The 26,770-nt window shown below is 36.2% G+C and overlaps 1 protein-coding gene across 1 annotated transcript; it reads right to left on the minus strand.

The window, feature by feature from the left end:
* Positions 1-1,140: 1,140 nt before the first annotated feature.
* On the minus strand, positions 1,141-5,110 carry LOC119047815 (olfactory receptor 5D13-like). Its single transcript, XM_037143299.2, has 2 exons — positions 5,082-5,110; positions 1,141-2,086 (listed from the first exon to the last, which is right to left on the minus strand). The coding sequence occupies exons 1-2, from the start codon at positions 5,108-5,110 to the stop codon at positions 1,141-1,143; spliced, it is 975 nt and encodes a 324-aa protein (XP_036999194.2).
* Between the last annotated feature and the right edge of the window lie 21,660 nt (positions 5,111-26,770).

Here is a 26,770-nt window from a genome sequence, read left to right on the forward strand (position 1 = left end):
TTATAACATATTTATCTGGAAGGAAGGAAAAGAATATTTTCATGAAGTAAACTTGATGATATACTTTAGCTATACTGAAATATTGAGAAACGCTCATTTTTCCTCTGTGTCTATGCACATTGTCAGGTAACATTTCAGTTCTACATAAGGCAGGTATACTTTGTGCTCAGCTCTGTGATTTGCACTGGCTAACAGAATGTTAACAGACATAAGAAAAAAGGCAGTTTGACATACCTTTTCTTATAGCACATATTTTCTCTCTCTTGTGACTCAACCACCAACAATGCAAGAAGTACTATAACTAACCCAACAACACAGAGCATAGCTACTCAATTATCTTGCAGTTCTACAGAGTGGAGGCAAATTTGTCAGGTTAGCCAAGAAGGTCTAGCTGATATTAGCAGTGCTTCCCATTCAATGCACCAGTAAAAAAAAATTCCATACATATTACTGAAATTATATGTTATTTTATTATTTTGAAGCCACAGATATACACAACTCAAGACTGGCATAAATGACAATTTTAGATATTATCATAGGTATTTCTGAAGTGTACAATTATTACCTATTTTTATCTTTTGTACACAAAGAACAAATAAAATTTTTATTAATAAGTACAGTTTAACCAAAGAGTAACATGGATTTAGGAGGAATGGGGCAACTTATGCTTTCTTTGCACTTACTATGTACCAATGCTTCCTGTGTGGAGTTAAAATTTTCTTTTACATTTACTGTCTGTTAACAACTCTTAATTGACTACATTGCATTTGATGTGTGCTCCATCATGGTCAGCTATAGGTATTCAAAGTAACTCTTTAAACCCATTCATCAAAGACTGGAAAAAGAATAGAAGATTCCTCTGGGAAGCTAAATGGTACTGTGTCCTAATGCAGAGATCTTTTCGGGACAATCTCTATGTGTATAGATTTAATGTAAATGGTCTGAGCTTTAATTACTGTCATTTACCACTTTGTGGCTAATGTACTAAAGTTTAAATGGAACAGAGGTTGAATGACCCATCAACTAGAGAGTTAAATCAATGTACCACTTCGCCTTTTGAAAAGAAATTTCAAGTATTAAATACTAGAAGAATTAGACAAATATCCACAATGCAATTGGAAATCAATATGTGTATCTTAGCTATTTTATATTAAATGACATTAATTTGGTATTGATTAACTTCCTGACCATCTCCTTCACTTCTTTGTTCCTGAGGCTGTAGATCAGTGGGTTTAGCATGGGGATGACCACTGTGTAAAAGACAGAGGCCACCTTGACCATGAGCCAGGAGCTTTTGGAGTTAGGAACACAGTAGAGAAAAAGAATGGTCCCATGGAAGATAGTGATGGCAGTCAAGTGGGATGCACATGTGGAGAAGGCTTTGTGGCGCCCCCCAGTTGAAGGCATCCTCATGACAGTGATGAAAATGAAAATGTAGGAAGTAAGAATGATCAGCAAGCTGCTTATTTCATTGAATGTGGCAGAGACTAATAGGATCTTCTGGCTAATGTAAGGGTCAGAACAAGACAGAGAAACAATAGCAGCAGGCTCACAGACAAAATTCTTTATGATATTCTTTCCTCTGAAGGTTAGGTGCACTAGAAAGTAGGTAAGGGTCACAGAGTAAGCTGTACCCCAAGAGTACGAGGCACTCACCAACAGGGAACAAAGCTTCTGAGACATGACTACTGTGTAGAGAAGAGGGTTACACACTGCCACAAATCGGTCATAGGCCATCACTGCCAACATGAATGTTTCTGTCACCACAGATATGCAGGCCAGGAAGAACTGCATGATGCATCCTGTGAAGGAGATGGTCTTGTCTTCCACAACCAAGTTTTCCAATAGTTTGGGTGTAACCACTGTAGAGTAGCAGAAATCAAGAAAGGATAAGTGGCTGAGAAAATAGTACATGGGTGTGTGGAGTTTGGGGTTGATCCTGATGATCATGACCATGCCCAGGTTCCCCAGCACAGTGACTGTGTAGATGGCTAAGAACAACAAGAACAGAGGCACCTGGAGCTCTGGATACTCTGAGAAGCCCAAGAGGATGAAGGTGACTTCATCACTCTGGTTTTCTAGGTTCCTGTGGACAATATGGGAAAGTTGACTCAGAGAAATGAGAAGCAAAGTTTGGATAAGGCAGGTTAAAATGAGCAAATGTTGAAAGACATCAATATACATAATGTTGTGCAAAGTGCTTGCTTTCATTTATTTGTTACTTATTTCAAAAGCTAGAATTTACTAATACCAATATTCTAGAGTAAATTTAAAATCTGTGCTAATGGAATAATAAAATAAGGAGGAACAACATAGTGTTGGCTCTTTTATATTCTAGATAAGACTCAATATCTTCAGAGACAGTTAGCATTATTAGAAGGATTAGTCTAGTTTTTTGCCTCAACATGAGTTTAGTTAAAATGCTTGTCTTGAAGGGAATATGTATTGTAAGTTTCAATAATTTGTTTCCTACCTAACCAGTTAACAAGGAGAAGTTAGAACTCAAAAGGAAATTTATGGCCTTGCAAAATGGTCATTACTTTTTTTCTTTTTTACTATTGTTGCTGTAGCTATTTTTCCATTTCCCTTTGTAGAGACTTTCTTATAGTTAGTCACACATTTCTCTCCCCATATTTTAGATATTTTCTGAGGAAAAATAATACCTTTGATCAGCTATATTTACCTAATCATTCAAATTTTAAAAATCTGTTACCCTTTCTTGGTACATTATAATATCTGGTATTTATAAGGACTTGTGTAGAAATATATTTTTATCTTTATTTTATTTTTATTGTGCTGGAGACCTTTCTACTACATCATCACTGGATGGTCAACTTAGTCTACCTCAATCCCTTTAAACATGGGACACTGCACTTAGGTATCACAGTGTGGCTTCTATTTAGTTAGGTGTTGAGGTTTAATAGACATAAAGATAATCCTTACAATTTTCTCTTCTCTCAGTTGCTTGATCTCTTCCAATAATTTTATCTCTACTTGACATATTCCTCAAAACTATAGTCACACTATTAACTATGCCTTTACTGATAATTATAAGCCTCAGAAATATCAAATTTATTCACATCTCTAACATAATATATATTATACTGGTTTTTATCAATTACTATTTTATCAAGTTTATTCCACAACAAAATACATTTTGCAAAACCAAAGATGGGACAGTAGGACAGACTGTGTACTCAATAACATCTACTGAAGAAATGAACATGTGATTATGTGAGTAAACTCTAGGAACATAATATACTTGATGGGGTAAAAGTTCATAAAAATACTAAAGAAGTTAGAATTACCTATTCAATGAGGACCACTCTGTAAACTCACAATGCACTGAGATGCACATCTTGAGTCATACAAAACAAGTTGTCACAGTGAAACCTCTTGAGACATAATCTTCCTGAAATAGTGTAAAATAAGGATGTGTAGCAGGGGAAATGATACATTTAAATTTTTTAATGCCTTGAGTTCATCCAAAATGCCTCAACTACCTTTTTCTGCTATTTAAGCAATTATTCTCAGAGCCGCTGACTATTTACTAAAACCGGAAATGGCACTAGGCATAAAGGGAAAGTTATTCCATGTAGAACTTAAAATTCTATGTCTTGTTATGGCCTGAAATTAAAATACTTCATCATTTTCACTTGGTTGTTATGCCTTTATTCTCCATGATCATACATAGCACTTAAAGGTTTCCTGCATATATAGCAATATCATTCACATCTTGCTGTAGCTTTTCTCCAAATGTTCCTTCAAATTCCTTTGATTTTATACTTATGGTTTGATCTTCCACCACATTTATTATAATTTCCTGAATGTGCTTTTTAACCTCACATAAAACTCATCAAATACAAATTTCATAACTGAGCACATTTTTCTTACTTTTTCCAAAATATGTACTTGTTCTTTATGACCATTATAACAATGTCTGAGCATTTCAGTTTGAAAGGAAAATTATCACCATCAAAAATAAATAGAGAAAAATATCCTTTAGTGGATGATTAGATAAGGAAGATTTTGTACATATAGACAATGGAATACTACTCAGACATAAGATAAAATTAAATACTTCTATTTGTGACAACTGGATGGATTTTAGAATATGATGTTAAGCAAAATACTTCAGAGAGAAAAAGCCAAGAATCATATGATTTCACTCATGTGTGGGATATAAACTGAAAGCAACAAATCAACAGGCAAGAAAAACAAACGAATAAAACTCATAGACACAGACAACAGTATGGTAATTATCCAAGAAAAAGGGGGCGGGGAGGTGATGAAGATAAAGTGGTGCAAATACATAATGAAGGGAGATGTCTTGACTTTGGAGATGTCTTGAAGGGAGATGTGCACACAGTGCGATGTACAGATGATGTACCATAGAATCGTACACTTGAAACAATATAATTTTATTAACTAATGTCACCCCAATAAATTTAACTTAAAGAAAATAAATATAATTTCTGATATGTATTGAACTCATTCTTACCCACATATCTTGTCCACATGTCTGGCTTTGCACTCTATCTCCTGCCCTCTGTATTTATAAATCAGACCTGGGACCAAAGTTCACAGTCCCCAGTTTAGGCCCATGAAGTGTCAAACATATCCAGTTGACTGAGAGCTCCAGGTGCCGTGCACACTCCTCTTCTTTCCGGTGATATCTAACCTGGAGTGGCTTTCTCACTGCACATCCACTCTTTGCTCAGGACTGTCATGGGCATTGTAGAAACTATGAAATTATGAAATGTGGGATTCATCCTCAATTTTTCCCTTCTGAGAATTATTTGAGGAATAAATATATATAATGAAAAATGATATATTACAACATAAAATTCTTTTTTATTATTAAAATGGAAGCTTGCAGGTATAAAGAGAAAGATGAGAATACTGTGATCAACAAAAACTGAAACTTTCCTAGTGATGTAAGTCAGTGAATATTCAAATACTTGCCATCAGCTAAGTAGGCATCCTGCAGTTAGAGTGGCATGTGTTTGCCTCCTGCAAAGCTTGCTGATATACATTATTTTCCTTCTAAATTGAAATAAAATAAGAGTAAATCAACTCACCTGAGTGTAGAAGAATTTGACTTACTCATTTACTAAACTTTCTTTGCTAAAATTAATGAACTCCCAAAAAGTTCCTGCTGAGATTTTAACTTTGAAAATTAGGTAGTAACTAACCTGTAAAAATATGAATGGGAGTTTACAGTATATTGTAATATTTAAGGGAAATGACTTTTTCTCAGATCTATTATAAATAAACTTAAGAGATGACAGACAGAAAAGGAGATCAAAAAGCTGAATCTTAACACCAAACTGTGTTACATATATATATATATGCCACCAAGACCTTAGAGATGTTAGCCCCAGAGAATATCATTGAAGTATTGCCTAGGAGGCCACGGGTAGAGCAATTAGGTGAAGTAATGGCTAATGTGATATTTTGGTTGTATGTAATTTCTTCTAAACATTGGGGAATAATTTCATCATTAACTTTTTTTAAATATAAAATCTTTATTATATTTTTCCATTACCATTTAGTACCTTAAAATGCCCTCCCACCCCAGCAATCACCAGGCTGTTGTCCATGTCCATGAGTCCTTTTTCCTTTTCACTCAATCCCTCCACCCCTTAACCTCTGCCTTCCCTTATCTGTCATCTGCTCTCCATCTGATTCTGTCTCTGTTTTGCTTGTTAGTTCAGTAGATTCCACATGTGAGTGAAATCATATGGTTTTTGTCTTTCTCTGACTGGCTTATTTCACCTTGCATAATGTTTTCCAGGTCTATCCACACTGTTACAAAAGGGTAAAATTTTCTTCTTTTTAATGTCTGAGTAGAATTCCATTGTGTAAATATCACATAGTTGTTTTATTCACACATCTATTGATGAACACTTGGGCTGCTTCCATATCTTGGTGATTGTAAATAATACTGTATTGAACACAGGGGTGCTTGTTTTTTTTGAATTAGGGTTTTGGGTTCCTTTGAATATATTCCCAGAAGTGAGATTGCTGGGTCAAAAGGCAGTTGCATTTTTAATTTTTTGAGGTATCTCCATACTGCTTTCCACAATGGCTGCACCAGTGTGCATTCCCACCAACAGTGCAAAAGGGTTTTCCTGTCTCTACAACCTCATCAGCACTTGTTGTTTGTTGATTTATTGACGATAGCCATTCTGACAAGTGTGAGATGATATCTCATTGTGATTTTTATTTGAATTTCTCTAATGACTAGTGATGTCAAGCATCTTCTCTTTTGTCTATTGGCCATCTGTATATCCTCTTTGGAGAAGTGCCTATTTATGTCCTTTGCCCATTTCTTAATTGGATTATTTGTTTTTTTAGTGTCGAGTTTTACAAGTACTTTATAAGTATTAGATATTAACCACTTATCAAATACATCAGGGAATATGTTCTCCCATTCTGTGGGTTGTCTTTTTGTTTTTGTTGACGATTTCCTTTGCTGTGAAAAACCTTTTTAGTTTGATGAAGTACTATTTGTTTTGTTTGTTTGTTTGTTTGTTTCCCTCACCTGGGGAGATATATCAGATAAAAAAATTGCTACAAGCAATATCTGAGATTTAATTGCCTATGTTTTCTTCTGGGATTTTTATGGTTTTAGGTTTAACATTTAAGTCTTTGATGCATTTTGAATTTATTCTTGTGTGTGGTGTAAGAAAGTGGTCTAGTTTCATTTTTCTGCATTAATTTGTCCAATTTTCCCAACAGCATTTATTAAATAGACTATCTTTAGCCCATTCTATGTGCCTGTTTCCTCTGTCAAATATTAATCAACTAAAAAGATGTGGGTTTATCTCTGTGCTCTCTATTCTGCTCCACTGGTCTGTGTGTTTTTATTACAGTACTAGGCTATTTTGATTACTATGGCCTTGTAGTATAGTTTGATATTAGGTAGCATGATTTCTCCAGCTTTGTTCTTTTTTTCAAGATCACTGCTGCTATGCTGGGCCTTTTGTGCTTCCATATATATTTTTGAAATATTTGTTCTGCTTCTGTGAAATACATCATCTTGATAGGAATCTTGACAGGAATTGTGTTGAATCTATAGATTGCTTTAGGAAGTATGGACATTTTAATGATGTTAATTCTTTCTATCCATGAACATGGTATGTGCTTCCACTTATTTGTATTTTCTTCAATTTCTTTTTTCAGTATCTTATAATTTTCTGAGTGAGATATTTTACATCCTTGATTAGGTTTGTTCTTAAGTATTTATTCTTTTTGAAACAATTGTTTTTTTTATTTAGTTATTTTTCAAGTACAGTTTTCTGTCTATTTCTCCTATCCCAGACCATCCTGCCCCATGCTCCCCACCTCCCTCCCATTTCCACCCCCCTTAGTCCTCGTCCCTGTGTCCTTCACACTTATTTCTCCAAATCCCTCCCCTTTTTTCCCCTTAAATTCCCTCCCCTCTCCCCTCTGGTCACTGTCCCCTTGTTCTCTATTTCAGTGTCTTTCTTTTCATTTTGCTTGCTTGTGTGTTTTGTTGTTTAGCTTCCTGTTAAAGGTGAAATCATATGGCATTTGTCTTTCAACACCTGGCCTATTTCACTCAGCATAATTCTTTCCAGTTCCATCCATGTTGTTGCAAAAGGTAGTAGCTCCTTCTTTCTCTCTGCTGCAGAGAATTCCATCATGTATATGTGCCACAATTTTTTGATCCATTCATTTACTGATGGGCACCTAGGTTGCTTCCAACTCTTGGCTATTGTAAATTGTGCTGCTATGAACATTGTGGTGCATAGGGTCTTTGAAATTGATGTTTTAGGATTCTTAGGATATAATCCTAGCAGTGGAATTGCTGGGTCAAAAGGCAGGTCGATTTTTATTTTTCTGAGAAAATTCCATACTGTTTTCCATAAGGGTTGTACCAGTCTGCAATCCCACCAACAGTGAACTAAGGACCCCTTTTCCCCACAACCTCTCCAACAGTTGTTGTTTGTTGCTTTGTTTATGATAGCCATCCTGACTGGTGTAAAGTGGTATCTCATTGTGGTTTTAATTTGCATCTTTCTGATAGCTAGCAATATTGAGCATCTCTTCATGTGTCTCTGGATCTTCTGTATGTCCTCCTTGGAGAAGTGTCTGTTCAAGTCCTTTTCCCATTTTTTAAATTGGTTAGTTGTCTTCTAAGAGTGAAGTTGTGCAAGTTCTTTGTATATTTTGAAAATTAAACCTTTGTCTGAGGTATCATTGGCAAACATTTTGAAACAATTGTTAATGAAATTGTTTTCTTAATTTCCTTTCTCTCAGTTTGTCTTTGGCATATTAAATGCAAGTGATTTCTGAATATTAATTTTGTACCCTGCTACTCTGCTGAATTCATTTATCAGTTCTAGTAGTTCCTTGGTGGAATCTTTTGGATTCTATATGCATGGCCTCATGTTATCTTCAAATAAAAACAGTTTTACTTCTTCCCTTCCAATTTAGATGCCTTTTATTTCTTTACTTGTCTGATTTCTGTGACTAAGACTTCCAGTACTGTGCTGAATAAGAGAGGTGAAAGCAGACATCCCTGACTTGTTCCAAATCTGAAGGGGAATGCTTGTAGTTTTTGCCTATTGAGTATGATGTTGGCAATGGGTTTGTCATATATGGCCTTTATTATGTTTAGATATGTTCCCTCTATTCCTACTTTGCTGAGAGTTTCTATCATAAATGAGTGCTGGATTTTATCAAAAGCTTTTTTCTGTATCTACTGATATTATCATGTTGTTTTTACTTTTCATTTTCTTTATGTGGTGAATCACATTTATTGATTTTTGAATGTTGTATCACCCATGCATTCCTGGAATAAATCACACTTGATCATGGTATGTAATCTTTTTGATGTATTGTTGTATTTGGTTTGCTAATATTTTATTGATGATTTTAGTGTCTATGTTCATTAGTGATATTAGCCTATAATTTTCTTTCTTTGTAGTGTCATTACCTACTTTTGTAATTAGGATAGTGCCAGCCTCATAAAATGACTTTGGGAGCCTTCACCCCTCTTGAATTTTTTAAAATAGTTTGAGAAGTAGAGCTATTAGTTCTTCTGGGAATGTGTGGTAAAATTCACCTGTGAAGCCATATGGTCCAGTGCTTTTGTCTATTGGGAGTTCTTTGATTACTGCCTCAATTTCTATTTCAATTTCAGAATTATGCTTCAAATTCATCAATGTCTTTTTAGACTTCCTTATTCCTCCTGATTTATTTTTGGAAGATTATGTTTCTTGATATTTATCCATGTCATACAGGTTGTGCAGTTTGTTGGCATATAGCTGTTCATCATATTTTCTTACAATCCTTTGTATTTCTTTGGTGTCATTTGTTATTTTTTTCTCTTTTATTTCTGATTTTATTTATTGGAGTTCTTTCTCTTTTTTCCTTGATGAGTCTGGTTAACAGTCTGTCAGTCTTGCTTATCTTTTCAAAGAACCAGATCTTGGACTCATTAATCTGTTGTATCATTTTCTAGACTCTATTTCATTTATTTCTGCTGTGATCTTAATTATTTCTTTTCTTCTACTCACATTTGGCTTTGTTTTTTGTTCTTTTTCAAGTTCCCTTAAGTGTGAAGTTACATTGTTTATTTGAACTTTTTCTTTTTCTTTCTTTCTTTCTTTCTTTCTTTCTTTTTTTTTTTTTTTGATATAGGCCTGTAATGCTGTGAATTTCCCTCTTAGGATTGTTTCCCCAGTGTTTTACAGATTTTGGATTGTTGTGTCCTTATTTTCATTTGTTTTACAATATCTTATGATTTCTTTCTTGATGTTGTTGTTGACCCATTCATTGCTTAATAACATGTTATTTAGCTTCCATGTCTTTGCATGTTTTTCAGTGTTGTTCTTATGATTGATTTCTAGTTTCATAGCATAATGGTCATAGAAGATGCTTAATATAGTTTCAGTCTTCTTAAATTTATTGAGACTGGTTTTGTGTCCTCGCATGTGCTCTATCCTAGAAAAATTCCATATGCACTTGAAAAGTATATATATTCTACTGCTTTATGGTGAAATGCTCTGAAGATATCATTAAGTCCATTTGATCTACTGTACTGTTTGGGCCACTGTCTCCTTGTTGATTTTCTGTCTGGAAGATCTATCCATTGAAGTTAATCGGGTGTTAAAATCCCCAACTATGACTGTATTTCTGTCTATCTCTCTTTTTATGTCCGTCAAGATTTGCTTTACATATTTAAGTGCTCCAATGTTGAGCGCATAAATGTTTACTAGGGTTATATTCTCTTGTCATATTCTTCCCTTTTTCATTATGTAGTGTTCTTCTTTGTCTCTTACTGTAGCCTTGATTTTAAAGTCAATTTTGTCAGATATATGTACTGCTATACCAGCTTTTTTTCTTTTCCATTTGCATGAAATATCTTTTTCCAACTCTTTACTTTTTGTCTGTGTTTATCTTTCAATCTGAGACGGGTCTCTTGGAGGCAACATGTATATGTGTCTTGTTTTCATATCCGCGTCTTTTGGTTGGAGCATGTAAGCTATTTACATTTAAGGTGATTATTGATAGATATGTATGTAGTCATTTTATTGTTAGAAAGAAATTATTATTTCCCCCTTTCTTTTTCTCCTTCTTCTTCTTAAAACAAGCCCTTTAACATTTGTTGCAGCATTGGTTTGGTGTTAGCAAACTCCTTTAGCTTTTTGTCATCTAGGAAGATTTTTCTCCTTCAATTTTGCATAATAGCCTTTTTGGATAAAGTAGCCTTGGTTGTAGGTCTTGCTTTTCATCACCTTGAATATTTCATGCTAGTCCCTTTTGTCCTGAAATGTTTTTGGTGAGTAATCAGATGACAGTCTAATTTGTGTTCCCTTGTAGGTAACCACCTACTTTTCTCTTGCAGCTTGCAGGATTCTCTTCTTATCTTCAATCTTTGTCATTTTAATTATGTTGTGTCTCAGTGTAGGCTTCCTTGGGTCCAACTTGTTTGGACTCTCTGTGCTTCCTGGACTTATGCACCTTTTTCCTTTCACCAGATGAAGGTAGTTTCTGGTATTATTTCTTCAAATGGGTTCTCAACTCCTTGCTCACTGTCTTCTCCTTCTGGTAATCCCATGATGTGGATGTTGTTATGCTTCATGTCATCCAAGATGTTTCTTAAACTCTCCTCATTTTATTAAATTCTTTTTTCTTTTTGCTGCTTTGCATGATTGGTTTTTTCTACCTCATCTTTCAAAACACTAATTTGATCTCCTGCTTCATCTAACCTACTGTTTATTCCTTTCAGTGTATTATTTATCTCAGATATTGCATTCTTTTTATTTATTTTTTGTTTCTTTTTTTTAATTTTATTTAGTTATTTTTCAAGTACAGTTTTTTGTCTATTTACTCCCATCCCAGTCTACCCCCCGCCCTCCCGACTCCCTCCCATTTCCACCCCTCTTAGTTCTTGTCCATATGTCCTTTACACTTGTTCCTGTAAACCCTTCCTTTTTCCCCTGAAATTCCCTCCCCTCTCCCCTTTGGACACTGTCAGCCTATTCTCTATTTCAGGGTCTTTGATTACATTTTGCTTGTTTGTTTGTTTGTTTTGTTCTTTAGGTTTCTGTTAAAAGTGAGATCCTATGGTATTTATCTTTCACTGCTTGGCTTATTTCACTTAGCATAATGCTTTCCAGTTTCATCCGTGCTTTCAAAAAGGGTAGAAGCTCCTTCTTTCTTCCTGCCGCATAGAATTCCATTGTATAAATGTACCATAATACCATATTTCACAGACATAGAACAAACACTTCAAAAATTTATGTGGAAACATAAATGACTCCAAATAACGCTGCAGTTTTTAGAAAGAAGAGCAAAGTAGAAAGGATCACATTACCTGATACCAAACTGTATTACAAGGCCACTGTAATCAAAACAGCCTGGTACTGGCATAAAAATGGGCACATAGACCAATGGAACAGAACAGAGAGCCCAGAAATAAACCCAAGTCTCTATGGTCAATTAATATTCAACAAAGGGGGCAGCAACATAAAATGGAGTAAAGATAGCCTCTTCAACAAATGGTGTTGGGAGAACTGGACAGATATTGCATTCTTTATATCTAACTGATTCTTTTTTATGGTTTCTATGCCTTTTTCATGCTATTGAGTATCCTTATATACCTTACTCTAAACTTTCTATCTGATTAATTGTTTACTTCCATTTCATCTAGTTCTTCTAGAAAATTCTCTTGTTCTTCCATTTGGGGTCTGTTTCTTTGTTTTCCCATTTTGGCTACTTCTTTATATTTTCTACCTTAGGTATTAAACTAATCAGCCATTAAACCGTTCTGGTGTTAATCTAATCACTCTACAATCAGCTGTTAAGCTTAAGCACCTCAAGGTGGGGCAGAATTTTTCCTGAGGGTGGAGCTATGTTTCCCCTCAGGCTGGAGAGAAGTGCTCTGCCTGCAAGAGATGGCTCCTGCAGTATTGTGGATGAGTTAGCACAGGGATGCTGGCAGCTGTTTCCTGAGTTTTCTCCCCAGACTCCCCTCAAGTATCTCCAGTCCACTGGGCCCTACCATTGCTGACACCCAGGGTAAGTGGCTGCAAAGGAAATTTTGTGGTTCAGCCCTTTCCAGCCATCTCTCCCTGGCCAAACAACACCTCTGCTGCTTTCCACAGCTGAATGCTATTTAGAAAGCTCTGGTGCTGTAGGTTTCAACCTCAGACTTCCCAAGGGGAATCCCCTGGCCTCTGAAATGTCCTACCAGCACTCCAGCTGCCTCCCATGGGGGCACGGCTAGCCCTCTCATGTCTCCTCCACACTCCCTACCAGTCACATTGTGCTGAAGTGCTTTCTTCTATCTGTCCATGGCTGTAAGGCTTCTCCACCTAGCGTTCAGTTGGTTATTCAAGATGATTTCTCTGCAATTTAGTTGCAATTCCATATTGGTCCTGGGAGGAGGTTAGTGTAGCTTTCACTTACTCCTCTGCCACCTTGGATCTCCCCATCATCACTTTTGACATACCAATCTGTTCAAAGCATTGAACAGGGTTTGAAGTATTTTGTCTTTAAATTCCTGTAAAATACAGAAAATTATAAAAGAAAAATCAGCTATTGTGCAACAATTCAGAGAGCTACTCTTCATCCTGGTTGTATTTCTGGTTTTCCCTCTCTATGTAAATATATATTTATTATTGTGTATCTTCTTTAAAACTTAACAATAAGTATCATATAACTGCATTGCTTATTTCCTTTTTTATTTAACATTGTACTATGACCTTTATTTTCTATAAAAACAATTGATTTTCTTAAAATAACACAATTTGTATTACTCTTCCACATATGAGCATAATATTACTCAATGCTTACATTTATTATTAAAATTGAAAAATAATATGTTATTTAAGAAGCTGCCATATCTTAACATACAAACATCTCAATCTCAGTTACTTGATTTAATAGAAAGGTGTCAGCAAAATTCTACTGTAAAGATTCATGTAGTACATATTTTAATTTGTGGGACATATAGACTCAATCTTAACTTCTTAATTCTGCATGTTGTAGCATGAATGCAGTCCTAGGTAATATAGAAATCAATGGGCATGGTTGTATCAAAAGCATTTTATTTATAAAAATACAGTTAAATATTTGATTTGTGATCATGTGAGCTGATCATAATTTGTCAACTCATGCAATCAAATTTATTTCTTGATTGTGCAAGGTCTAAAATTATTTCCAGATCAGTAGGCAGATGCCCTTAGAGTAGTAATACAGGAACCTGGATTATAATAATGTGATTATTATAATGTTATTTTAATGTAGTGGGAGAAACAATAATTTTCTTAAAAAGATATTGCACTTTTCTGTATTGTCACTATGCATAAATTTTGGGGGGTTTGTTCAGTTTTTTACTTTAAGCTTTTATTATGTTTATTAGAGGTAGTCTTCATAATTTGAAATTATTGAATAATGTTGAAAATTTTTCTTGATTGCCAAAATCATAACACAACTTTCAACTTGGGGCCAAACTATAATGTTAAGTAGAGTATGAGAACAAGAAAGAAAAGCAAAACACTTTTTAAGCAGATATGATAGTGTGAATGAAGGTAGAAATTTGAACATTCGTGTTTCTGCCATTTAAAAGTAAGATTCATGCAGGTAGGAGCACAAGATAAGGTTGGAGGGTCAGAGGAGCTAAACTGTGTATGGAATGCAGCTGGAATTTGTGTTAGATGCTGGGCCTGTACTAGGGTTCCATGCCAAAAGGACCAGTGTTGAATAATGAAGGAGTTGTGATTGTAAAAAGACACAGGTATTGTGAATGAAATCAATTTAGTTCTAATGCAGCATTTATCAATAATTTTGCTCCATTAATAGTTTATGTAGACAACAAGAGGTAACTCCCATTCTCATTTTAGTTTGAAAAGGAGCATTATATTCTTGACAGCATGTCATTGCAGATAGACCAATGGTTCCAGTAACTAATTATAATTGCATGGGTACCTTGCAATGTCAAGTAATCAACAGTGACATTACATATGGGAACTATAGCATCTGGCATCAAATAGCCTAATGGAACTAGAGATGGATGCTAAGCTCCACATACCTTGTTCTTAGGACTAAGGCAGTCTCTGGGCCTCCATAAGGAGGATTCAGAGTGGTAAAAAGACACATTTTCTCATTATTTTTCTTCCTGTGCTTTTTACTGTCTGAGGGAAGTGAGATCTTTTTTTCTTCTTTAAACAATCAATTTAAATTCTTTCTGAGTAGAATCTTTATGACGTAACAATGTTAGAGATTGTTTTCTATTTACAGGAGGTTTAGCACAATATTTTGAAACTGAGCTGTTCCTTTTAAAACAAAAACAAAAACAATATTCAAGTAAATCAGTATTTTCAAATTAAATCCTCTAAAAGAGGGAGTGAGACATACTAACCTTATAATCTTATCCCACACCACCTGGTGTTATTTCAACTTCCACCCAACTTTTTCCTAAATCATTAAGTCTAAAGATCCCTTATCAGGGAGACATTCCTCAGCCTCATAACTGCTTAACTAGCTTAAAACATTGCTCTTGTTCCTTAGAGAGCTTGTTCCACATGGTTGAGGATTCTTACAAACCTTTAAAGAAATTCCTTAATAAATAAATGAACTTTTTCTGAAATTCCTCCCACCTCAAGCATGGCGATTACCAAACAAGTTTCAGTTTTGCCTTCACTCCACCTGCACCTTTAAATCCTATTTCTTGCTAGTGAAAAGAATGTAGTAGGTCAGAAATGTGCTGTTGGTAGAAGACAGTCATTGAAGAGGTATCAGACTTTCCTCGTACCCCGGCCCAAGAGTTTAAGACTGCAAGGGGAGGGGCTCACAGCGCTAGGTGACCAACCTTCATACTGCACTTTCCCAGTCGAGCCAGAAGTTAGATTAAGTGGCGTTGGAGGTCCCTATAAGGCCCCCGTGCATCTCGGGAATCGATCCCAGACACCATCACAAGGTTCCAACTCGCGTGGGAACACTCGATTTCTTGAGCCAAGGGAAGGAAGTGCCTGTTGTCTTCGGAACTCAGCAAATGCTAAAAGCTCTCATACAAAACCTGAGACTAATGCTAAATTCTTCTGGAAAGCGATCTTTGAAGTTTGGTCGAAGCCAAAACATTCATTCACTATCCACTTTTCCTTATGCAGGCAGACAGAAAGAAAAGGCAAAATCAGAAGGAACATAAGAGGTGGCTTGAAAGAAACAATTTGCTGATATGCTTGTAGATAGCCCTGTAACTAGTTGCTGTTCTTAGAGCTGATTAAAGGGAAAATCTTTGCTCTTTCTCCCAAGCCTAGACCTAGTCAGCAAATGCTTGGGAGAGAGAACAAGGCTCCTGCTTACTAAAGAAGGTACAGTTGCAGAGTGGTCACAAGAGAGGGCAATCTAGAAAGAAAACCGTTTTCCTCTGAAATCCAACACACCCTACGACATTCCCAAAAAGCACTTGGGGTCATCAGCCCTTACCTGGGCTGATGTGCGCAAACTCCCACCAAGTTGGTGTGTCATCCGTAATGACAGCTCATAGCCTGGGGGTCAAAGCAGGTCCCAAATCCTCAGGTCCCTGTTCGGGCTCCAGCTGATGAGGACACAGGCTTGCAGCGTCCATGGCATTATGGATGAGATACAAGAGAAATTCACATATACTACCAAGTCCTGTGGAGGAAAAGGGACAGCACAGCTACTGTCTCAAGGGAGGAGCACCTTGGAGAAGCCTGGCCACTCTCTCAAGGGGAGAGCACCCCTACCCTTGCCCAGACATTTTTACTGGGTTCAATTTGAGCAGGAATATAGGTATAGCTCATTAATCACTGTCAGGCAGTAAGGATCAAATGATAGATAGCATACAAAGAACTATGAGGGCTTATTCTGAGTCAGGGTCTATTAGCTAAAAGGCTACAAAACTTTGGGAAACAAACTCATTTCCTGTTTAGACCATTATCATTTAATTAAGAGCATTCTTAGCACAGCAGATTTCACATATTCCTTCTCAGGCCTGATCACCTGGGGAGCCTGCCCTTTCCAGCACAGGGCTGCACCACCCTCTGTCATTATTTCAGGCTTAAGTCAGGCACAGGAGGCAAGATAGCCAAGAAATTTGGAGACTTCTCACAGACAGAATGAGGACTCAGGCTTTGTCAAAGCTGAGGGGCAAGGGTCCATCACCCCCCTTCTCCATAGCCCCCAAGTCCTTCCTTGAGGCCTTCACTTGATCGGGCCTGTCTTAGGTTATTCCCCCCTTGGGGAATCTTACCCATCATTGGCTAACTTATCAAGCACTGGGGGCCAGTAATGGATGAAGGAGCAGAAGCAGTGATCCTGCCAGGGAGATAAGCTTTGTCTCCTTAGTGGCTTATGGTCTGAAGGTCGCTCACTCAGCCTTAGCCATGAGGGGGTTCCAGTTCCTGAAACCAGGCAGGGAAGTTCCCAACAGTTGTAATGCACAAGAAAAACAAAAAGGAACTCTGAAGGATGTCTTCAAATATTTCAAGGCTAAAATGTGAAAGGCTGGTCTTTTTTTCTATGTTTTCGAGAGAAAAAAAATCATTCCATTACTTTAAAAACCACAGGAAAACCATTTCAGAACAAAGAAGAAGGACTTTCTCTCCATAGTATTAAAAAATATTATAAACAAATCTTATGGTCCCCTGGTTGCTCAATCTCACTAATAAGATATTAGAAAGGGCAATTCAGACACAAACTTCGGTGAAAGTAAAAGGAAGGGGGTGGCTCCTGAGAAAGAACCCCAAAACAATGAAACTTCACAATGTTTCTCTGCATCTCCCATATCCTGTGACCAATACTCATATTTGTATAGAACTCTCAATAAGATCACTTCACAAAGTACTCTACTGGTCTTCTCAAAATACTCTATTGTTTGTAAATTAGCTCCATGCTTCTCAAAACCCAGAACATGCTCATATCTAACAGGTTATCTAACTCATATCTAATATCATTGAACTTCCTACCCAATAAAAGTAATTATTATAGTAATTAAGTAGCCATGCTCTAACCTTACTAACCAATAAGAATTTGGTTTAATTCAGGCTTTATCAATTCTTGCCTGTAAATGAGTAGACCATTCATGAAGCATATACAAGTATATAAATATAGCACACTATGAAAAAATAGAAAATGCAATTCAAAATTGCCTTCCAAAACCAGTGTGATGATAAATAGATGATGAATAGGAAAGAAGATGGAAGGAAGGAAGGAAGGAAGGAAGGAAGGAAGGAAGGAAGGAAGGAAGGAAGGAAGGAAGGAAGGGAGGGAGGGAGGGAGGGAGGGAGGGAGGGAGGGAGGGAGGGAGGGAGGGAGGGAGGGAGGAAGGAAGGAAAGAAGGAAGGAAGGAAGGAAGGAAGGAAGGAAGGAAGGAAGGAAGGAAGGAAGGAAGGAAGGAAGGAAGGAAGGAAGGAAGGAAGGAAGGAAGGAAAGGGGTAGAGAGGAAGAGGTACAGAGACAGACAGCGACACCTCTGAGAATGGAAAGCAGAAAGTGTGTGCCCATGATTAGTACTCTATGGATAACTCTCAATTAATGTGATTACAATTTTCTTTTTCTTTCTATGATCTAAGAATAATCTCATATATGACACATATTTCGAAAAATATTAAACAGTTAAGATAAACCTGATATAGATCTCTTATTTTCCAGTCTAGTGTCATTTCTTATTACACAAGAGACAACTTTTTGTTTTCTGGTTTTTAAACTTATTTTAGTTTGACACAATGAGAAAAAATGTTGATTTTAATTTCCATAATATTGCAACTTAGGCTCTCATCTATTTGTGGTCTTATTCTCAACTGAACTGCACAGTAATTGGTAGATCTTCTCATACAGTCCAGCACAAAATCCCTCTGTACAAATTGTAGTGGTGTAAAACTTTCTCCTACAAGCAATACAAATACATATCCACTAGATGGCAGAATTATACCATAATTTAAAATAAGACACTAAAATTTCAGTATCCGTTGCTTTAAAGAGAGTAACAAAAGAAAAATAAGATTCATATTTTGAATATAGTCATCTCTCATCCTTTTATTTCAAGAGTAATGAAACAAATGTTCAAAGGCAATAAATTTCTGACCACATTCAAGCATCGAGTCACCTTTAATGTTTATCTTTGTTTTTTCATTTATTAATTTTGATCTAGAAATAATGTGTAGCTGTGTTGGCTCTTGGTCACTTACACAATCACACGGTTTATAAAATTAAGACTATTAACAGTTTAGCCCTGGCTGGTGTGGCTCAGTGGATTGAGTGCTGCCTGAGAATCAAAGGGTCACCAGTTCGATTCCCAGTCAGGACACCTGCCTGGGTTGTGGGCCAGGTCCCCAGTGGGAGGCGTATAAGAGGCAACAACACATTGATGTTTCTCTCCCTCTCTTTTGGCCTCCATTCTCCTCAGCCTAAAAATAAATAAATAAAATCTTTAAAATAGTATTAACAGTTTATTTCAATTCACTTAAATAAATGAACAAATAAAATGGGAACAATATATAAAGGTATTATAGGTATAAGTATAAAAGTAAAAATCTTCTCAAAAATGCAAATCTTTCTAAAAGCAAAGCACAAACAAACCAAAGAAGCCATTTATTTATATGATACACACTTAAGGGTCATATATACATATACACATAAAATATTATATATATAAATAAGATATTACAGAATTAAAACAATATATTAATTACATTAATAAATTTAATGACAAAGTTAAATTCAACATTGTCTGACGTGCGCACCAGCCTGCAGTGTCCATGATATTATGGATGAGATACAAGAGAAATTCACATGGACTACCAAGTCCTGTGGAGGAAAAGGGGCAGCACAGCTACTGTCTCAAGGGAGGAGCACCTTGGAAAAGCCTGGCCATTCTCTCAAGGGGAGAGCACCCCTACCCTTGCCTAGACAGGCTTTTATTGGGTTCAATTTGCACAGGAATATAGGTACAGCTCATTAATCAAATGAGTTGTCAGGCAGTAAGGATCAAATGATAGATAGCATACAAAGAACTATGAGGGCTTATTCTGAGTCAGGGCCTGTCAGCTAAAGGGCTACAAGACTTTGGGAAACAAACTCATTACCTGCTCAGACCCTTATCATTTAATTGAGAGCATTCTTATCAAGGCAGGTTTCACAGGATTTTATATATTCTTTCTCAGGTCTGATTATCTGGGGAGCCCGCCCTTTCCAGCACAGGGCTCCACCACCCTCTGTCATTGTTTCAGGCTTAAGTCAGGCTGGGGAAGTAAGGCAGCCAAGAGATTAGGAGACTTTCCAATGGCAGAGACTGAGGCCTCAGGCTTTGTCAAAGCCAAGGGGCGAGGGTCCATCACCCCCTTATGCTATAGCCCCCCAAGTCCTTCACTGGGGCCTCCACCTGATTGTGCCTGTCTTAGGTTATTCCCCCCTTGGGGAATCTTACCCATCATTGTCTAAGCATTGATCAAGCATTGGGAACCAGTTATGGATGAAGTAAAAGGAGCAGAAGTGGCACTTCTGCCAGGGAGATAGGCTTTGTCTCCTTAGTGGCTTATGGTCTGAAGGTCACTCACTCAACCTTAGCCATGGGGGGGCAGTTACAGCTCCTGAAACCAGTCAGGGCAGTTCCCAACAATTGTCCTATGTATATGAGAAACTCAGCGGAGATTCAGTGAAGTTAAAATTAAAGAATAAGTTAATAATTTCTAAATTAATTGCATTGTTGTCACAGAATATATTCTGAATGATTGGAGCCCACTGAAATTTGTCATGGCTTGCTTTATAATCCAGCAAGTGATTGATGGTGGCAAATTTTCTGTGTGCACTGAAAAACAAATATATGCTGGTTTTCTTGGGAGTCCTATTCTGTAAGGGTTAAGGAGGTCAAACATGTCAGATAAGTCACTTAGAACTTCTATATCCTTAGACATTGTATTTATGCCAGCAGGCTTGAGGCCAGCGTTTAAAAACTTACACTGGGTGTCTCTTAATTAGCATTAAGTTTAATTTTGTTTATAGTAAAATGCATGTGATTTAATACAAAAGGCATAAGCACCAATGATATTTAAACATTTTAATTCATTTAAACTGGTTGAATGAAGGATGATCTAAAATCATTTCTTCTGGTTTTCTGCTGGGTATCAATGCCACAAACATTCACTTAGTAAACACTTTCCCAAGAATTCCCACAGTCTTTTAAGTAAAATACTCTGAAAATTTCCATAATTCCAAAAATTAACATAAAACTGAGTATTTAAGAGCACAGGTTCAAAATCCAGTCTACAAGGTTTTAAACAGTATAGTTTGCCTCTCGAGCTGTGAGCTCAAATTCATTCCTTATCCACCCTGTGCTTCACTCTCCTCATGTGAAAATAGGGAAAATAATACAAATTTAATGGGATTTACTGAGCATATAATAAGTTAATAAATATAAAAATTGTAACAGTGTCTCCTAAATAATAATGTAATCTTTGTTATTTATTATTATTATTATTACACTCCATGTACTTTTAAATACTGAGTTGGATTTTTTAAATATTTCTTCCATGACTTTAAACTTGAGTTTTGTTACATACAGAGAAAAAAAAGCTGATGGTTACCAGGACAGGAGGGCCTTTGGGGAACAGGGTGAAAAAGGTGAAGGGATTACGCTGGCATTTATACAACCGTCCTGGGCCTGCAAAGCATAGCACAGGGAACATGGTCAGTAATATTGTAACAACTGTGTGTGGGGCCAGGTGGGCACGAGACTTACCCGGGACATTGCTTTGTGCATTATATAAATGTCTCACCACCATGCTCTCACCTGAAAGTAATATAATATTGAATACCAACTGTAATTGAAAAAATTTTAATTAAATAAATAAAATGTAAAATGCAAATGACTAAAAAATTTTAAGTTTCTTTTTTAGAAGTTAGGATTACAAGACTATGTTGTAAACTACTGCTATAGGACAACGTTTCACACACACACACACACACACACAGCTGGATAATCAAAATAACTTATATTCAAATAATTCTCCCTCATTTGTGAAGTTACTTCAAATTTGTTCATCTGATTGGTTGTGCTAAATGTTCTTGCCGAAGACAGAAAGCAGTTTCCATGAGCCACAGAGGGGCGAGAAAGACCCCTCATCATCCGTTCTCCCTGGGAGGTCCTGGTTCGCACCTGCTCTGCTGTGATCACTAGTGGTGCTTAGTCTCCCTCAAACTTCTCCCATTTAGGTGGCACATTATACAAGCACCATTCTTAAAACTTTTTGAAATAATTTCTTCATTCTTGACTGGTATTATTTCCTGTTTTTGCACCAAAGAATTTCAGTTACACAAAAGCTGGGGTTTTGTCCAACTCAGCACTGTACCCTTGGCTCATGGATGGGGTATTAGCACTGGACATTCAAAAGGATGGTGCTAGATGAGTGAGTGATTCCTGTGGACCTCAAAATGGCTTAGGTCTTTTAAAAATGCATTCTTGCTATTTTAATTAGGTATTAATTTCCCATTATTTGCTGTTTTACTTCTTTTTATTTCAGAAAACTTGCTGGAGCATCTGAGCACAGAGAATAGAAAAATGTTACTGAATTTATTCTCTTGGGACTAGGGGCAAAAAAAGTTCAGATCCTCTGCTTTTTATTTTTCTTTCTCTGTTACCTAGCTGTTTAGTTGGAGAACCTGATTATCATGATTCCTATTACATGCAGTCAGCTAATGAACCAGCGTGTGCACTTCCCCCTTAATTACCTTGCACTCTCGGACCTCCTTTACACCTCCGCTGTGACGTGCAAACTAATGACCAACTTACCAACAGAGAGGAATGTCATTTCCTATAAGACTGCACCACACACCCCTTTGGGTATTGGATTCCAATAGAGATTGGAATCTCTATTCTCACTGAAATGACCTAGGACCACTACGAGGTCATCTACAGCCCCCGATGGACCAGAAATCCATCCTCACAGCATTGTGCCAGAGTCGAGAGGTGTGCATTCTTTGGGCCTATTTCTTCTTACAATTGTCTTACTCTTCTGTGGCCCTAATGGAACTGATTGTTATTTCTGTACCATGTACCCTTTGTTGAAACTGGCCTGCCCTGATACACACAAAATGGTTTTCTTGGTCATTGTCAACTCCAGCCTCATGGGTCCAGGGGTCTTCGTGGTTTTGACGGCCTATTTGGCAGAAGGCCACCACAAAGCACTTTCTGAGGGCAGTTCCCAGGTAACAACTGTGATTCTGTTCTTCCCACACGTCACCTTTGTTTATGTGAGAGCAGCCACAACTCTTCCAAAGTGTTTACACTCTTGTGCACAATTATTGTCCCCATGCCTGACCCTCTTATCTACACACTCAACAAACATGGAGATGAAAAACACAATCAGGAAAGTTTGGTGCCCTGAAAGGTTTGGGGAAGGGAAGCAATGATTTGAGGTTTATTCATCTTTTGATGCAAATGAGTATCTGCTCCTCACATCCTCTTTCTTTATTCAGCCTCCAGCAGTGGGAAAAACAGTGAGAAGGTGCAAAAGCCAAGTCTTAAACAGCACCCTGCCCTCCATGGTGATCCAGTTTCATCTTTCTGCATTGATATACTTCATTCTTCACTAAATTCTAAGTTTCATGAAAGTAAGAGTCATGCCATTTTTCTTTCACTGCTAATTTCCTACTGATAGACCCAGGCAGTTGTTGTACATTTCATTTCATTTCATTTCAATCCTTCCACCGATGGGTTCAACATGCAGGATTTTCTTACCTGGCCTTTGAGACACAGTCAAAAGGTGGTGTTGGGTGTGAAGCTGAAACTGGCTCTCTCATGCCTCTCTCTGGACTGGATCTCGTTCCTTCTCTGACTCACTCCCTTTCCCTCACACCTGTTTCCCTGGAAGTACGTTTCTAAGGTTGTGTTTTCCAGTGAATCCAAGCCAAATTGTGAATCATTAGGGGAAACTTACAAATATTTCATAATTATGAAAATTAGAAGGAATATTTTATAATGGATTAAACTTTTTAAAAAATCACAACTATCCTCTAATAAGAGACTTTATCTTAATTTTCTATTTTAAAGACAATTCATTTGTAAGCAATAAAAACACCTCTGAAGGTAGTAGCATTACTAGTCTAATCTAATCTTGATTCTGTAATATGATGAGTCCACATAGTTTGGATGGCGAACTTCTTTGTGTAGGTTTAATATCAGTCCATGACCTTCCTGTCAGAACATAATTGGACAAACCCAGCTTTTATCTTGACTATGTTAGAGCTACCTCATTTAAAGGTAAATTTCACTTAATTAGTTATGACAAGCCCATTACAGAAGAATAAAAATTTCACTTCATAAGTAGAAGAATGCTTACACACCCCCTCAGAAAAATTAAGAGTTCACTGAGTCCCAGCCTAAGAAGCAATAAAACTTTTACTTATTTAAGGGTGGGTGAAAAACTTTAGCATACCAAAAGATCTTGAAGGAAGTGTGATCCAGCAGGTACAAAAGACTAACCTAATGACCTGAGCCAGCCCTCATGACTTGCCCTCAAGGTATAAAAGATAACATATATGCAAACTCCATTCAGAAACTGATTTCCTGGCCCTGCATCCCATAGTTCTAAATTTCTTTACCAAATCATCAGAGAGACTTGGTGTGGCTGAGAACTGCCACTATTGTACCTAAGTAGAGAGAACACACAGATCTAAGCAGAACATCACAGTGTGAAGCCCATTTCCAGAGTCTATGCCACATGTTGCTCTGAAAAGGAAGTTGCTATGGGATCTGTCTGTAAATGTCATCTCTAATAACATGTGTTGGAAGGTACATATGGGGAGGGAGAAAAAGTGGATGGAATTGCATTTGAACTATATATAAGCTCAATTGTGCATTTAAAATTCCAACTCCAGGTGTAAAAATTTTAACTAAGTAACATTTAAATGGTTTAACACAAAATCAGAATACAAGAAAAACAATTTTTTTCTGGTGAAGCACCTTCAAGGATTTCAACCATCAAAGAATTTTCCTAAGAAGGAAAAGTTCCTCATGTTCAAGGAAAGACAGTAAACAATCTTTAAAGACTCTTTTAGTGAGGGGGAAAAAGAGCAATCCTTTGATAGAATTTAATGCAATGAAGAGCATCTTCAGGGAACGGAATTCACTCACCCAAATATATGTTTTGCATAAAATTTTAAACCAGATATTTCTCCATTGTATCTAGTCTGAAAATCTCATCCAATTCTCCCTTCTACTTTTTCTTCTATATATGTCACTATCAAGAGTAAAATCTTTGATCTGATTTGTATGAAGACTTGTCCCTTCCTCACAAGCTTAAAATAAAACTTTGAAAACTACCACCAATTTATTTAAGATTTATTTTTACCTAAGTATTCAACTTCTTCTCTAGGTTGCAATTTGATGATTAGACAAATTTTAATTCTGAGAGTTTCAGTTTATCCATTTGTAAAATGAAGCAGATAATTAGATCATTAATTCAGAACTAAAATTTATATAACTTTTTAAGGAAAAAATTCTCACAAATACCAACCATTGATTAAAATCATATTTTATTATAATGTTACTTAAACATGATGGATATTTCACAGAAACCTCACACTTCTATGTCTAATATAAAAATATTTAGACTGCTAAATGAAATATTTATGTTAAAAATTTTGTTCAACTGTTTCACAAAATTAATTTACCAATATTAAAAACTAACAATATAATTATGTTGAGCAGTTTCTATTTGAAGAGCAATACTCTTTACTATTTATCCTCAAAATTGCCTTATGAGATAGCTAGTATCATTTCTTTTTTATAGAGAAATTAAAAAAAGAAAAAAGAAAAATTGTCTTTCTAGGGCCCCTCAGCTAGGATGTTCATTCATCTGCATGCTTAGTGTTCAACTGTACCAACTTTGTATTTTTTATTTTGAGAAATATAAGAGATATCTTCACTACAATTGTCATCTTTGTTATTACTTTATAACAATTCAATAATTTATAATAAATTATTATTTTATTGGGAGATAAGTTTAAGGCTTTAACTAAAGTAAAATGTTTTTAAAAATAAAACATTTGTTAATAATTTACTCATTGCTCAAACTTATCTTTGAAAACTGACAAGTGTCATGGTGTAGATTGCATAATAATTTCACTAAAAATTTAGTTACCAACTGCTCTAATAACAATTCTCTTACATTTCTAATATAGCCACAAACATGCACTGTTTAAGGATGTTTCCAATTATATCTGTCTATTTGAACTTTTCTATAATTTTTCATTAGACACTATGTCCAAACTAAGCCACATTTGAGTACAAAAGTGGGGTCTACTTAGAAGGACACCGAAATACTAGGCATGAGTGAGATTGTGCCAGACGAGTAGGATGTCTGGCTACTTTTAAATGTCTGAGAAGAATGGACAGCTTAGGGAAATATTAGTGGCAATGACATTGTGGCTTAGTTTGGACAATAAATTATAAGGCTACTTTATCTATAATCAATACCACCACTTCATTACCATATAAATGAGAGTTTTATAACAAATTTTTATATAATTATCAAAATTTTGTGATTTAAAAAATAATTTTATTAAAATCACTTTAGAAAAACTCTTCCAGTTTTCATATAACCATATTTGTACATAAATTTTTTTGTGGAACTTTTTTCTGTTGCTTTCATCACCTTGTATTCAGCCTTATACCCTCTTCCACCTCCACCTATTTACAATATCCAAGATTTGAAAACAGCCCAAATGTCCATTAGTATAGGAGTGGATAAAACAACTATTGTACATTTGCACAGTGGAATACTCCTCAGTTATTAAAAAAAAAGAAGGGGGAAGAAGAGGAGGAGGAAAAGTGGTTCTAAATTTATGATACTTCTTTTTTATGAGACTGCAGCAAGGACAACAAGGTCATATGGACTCTCTGGGTCTTGGATAGTCAGTATGATATTGCTTATGTACATTTGGAGATTCATTTATAAGACCAAAGTGCAGAGAGATTAAATTGGTAACAACCCCAGTTAACAACTCATGGAAATCTAAGGAAAAAAATATATCAAAACAAAGTATAACAGAAGTTGAACAAGGAAATAGTGGCTCAAATTATTAGGCAAAGGTATAAATAAGGAACAGATCAATAAATAAAGAAGTAAGCGTGGTATAGTAAATTTTAATGTTAATGAAATGATACTGGTGTAGTGGTTATTCTTCTTATAGCAAAGTTCCTGGTTTCATAAACTTAAGTGGAATGAGTGTCTCTTGAACAGGTCTATAGTGAGGCAGGAAAACACTG

Source organism: Artibeus jamaicensis, unplaced genomic scaffold (assembly GCF_021234435.1).
Source record: "Artibeus jamaicensis isolate MK-2021 breed Jamaican fruit bat unplaced genomic scaffold, CSHL_Jam_final scaffold_614, whole genome shotgun sequence".
Classification (NCBI taxonomy): domain Eukaryota; kingdom Metazoa; phylum Chordata; class Mammalia; order Chiroptera; family Phyllostomidae; genus Artibeus; species Artibeus jamaicensis.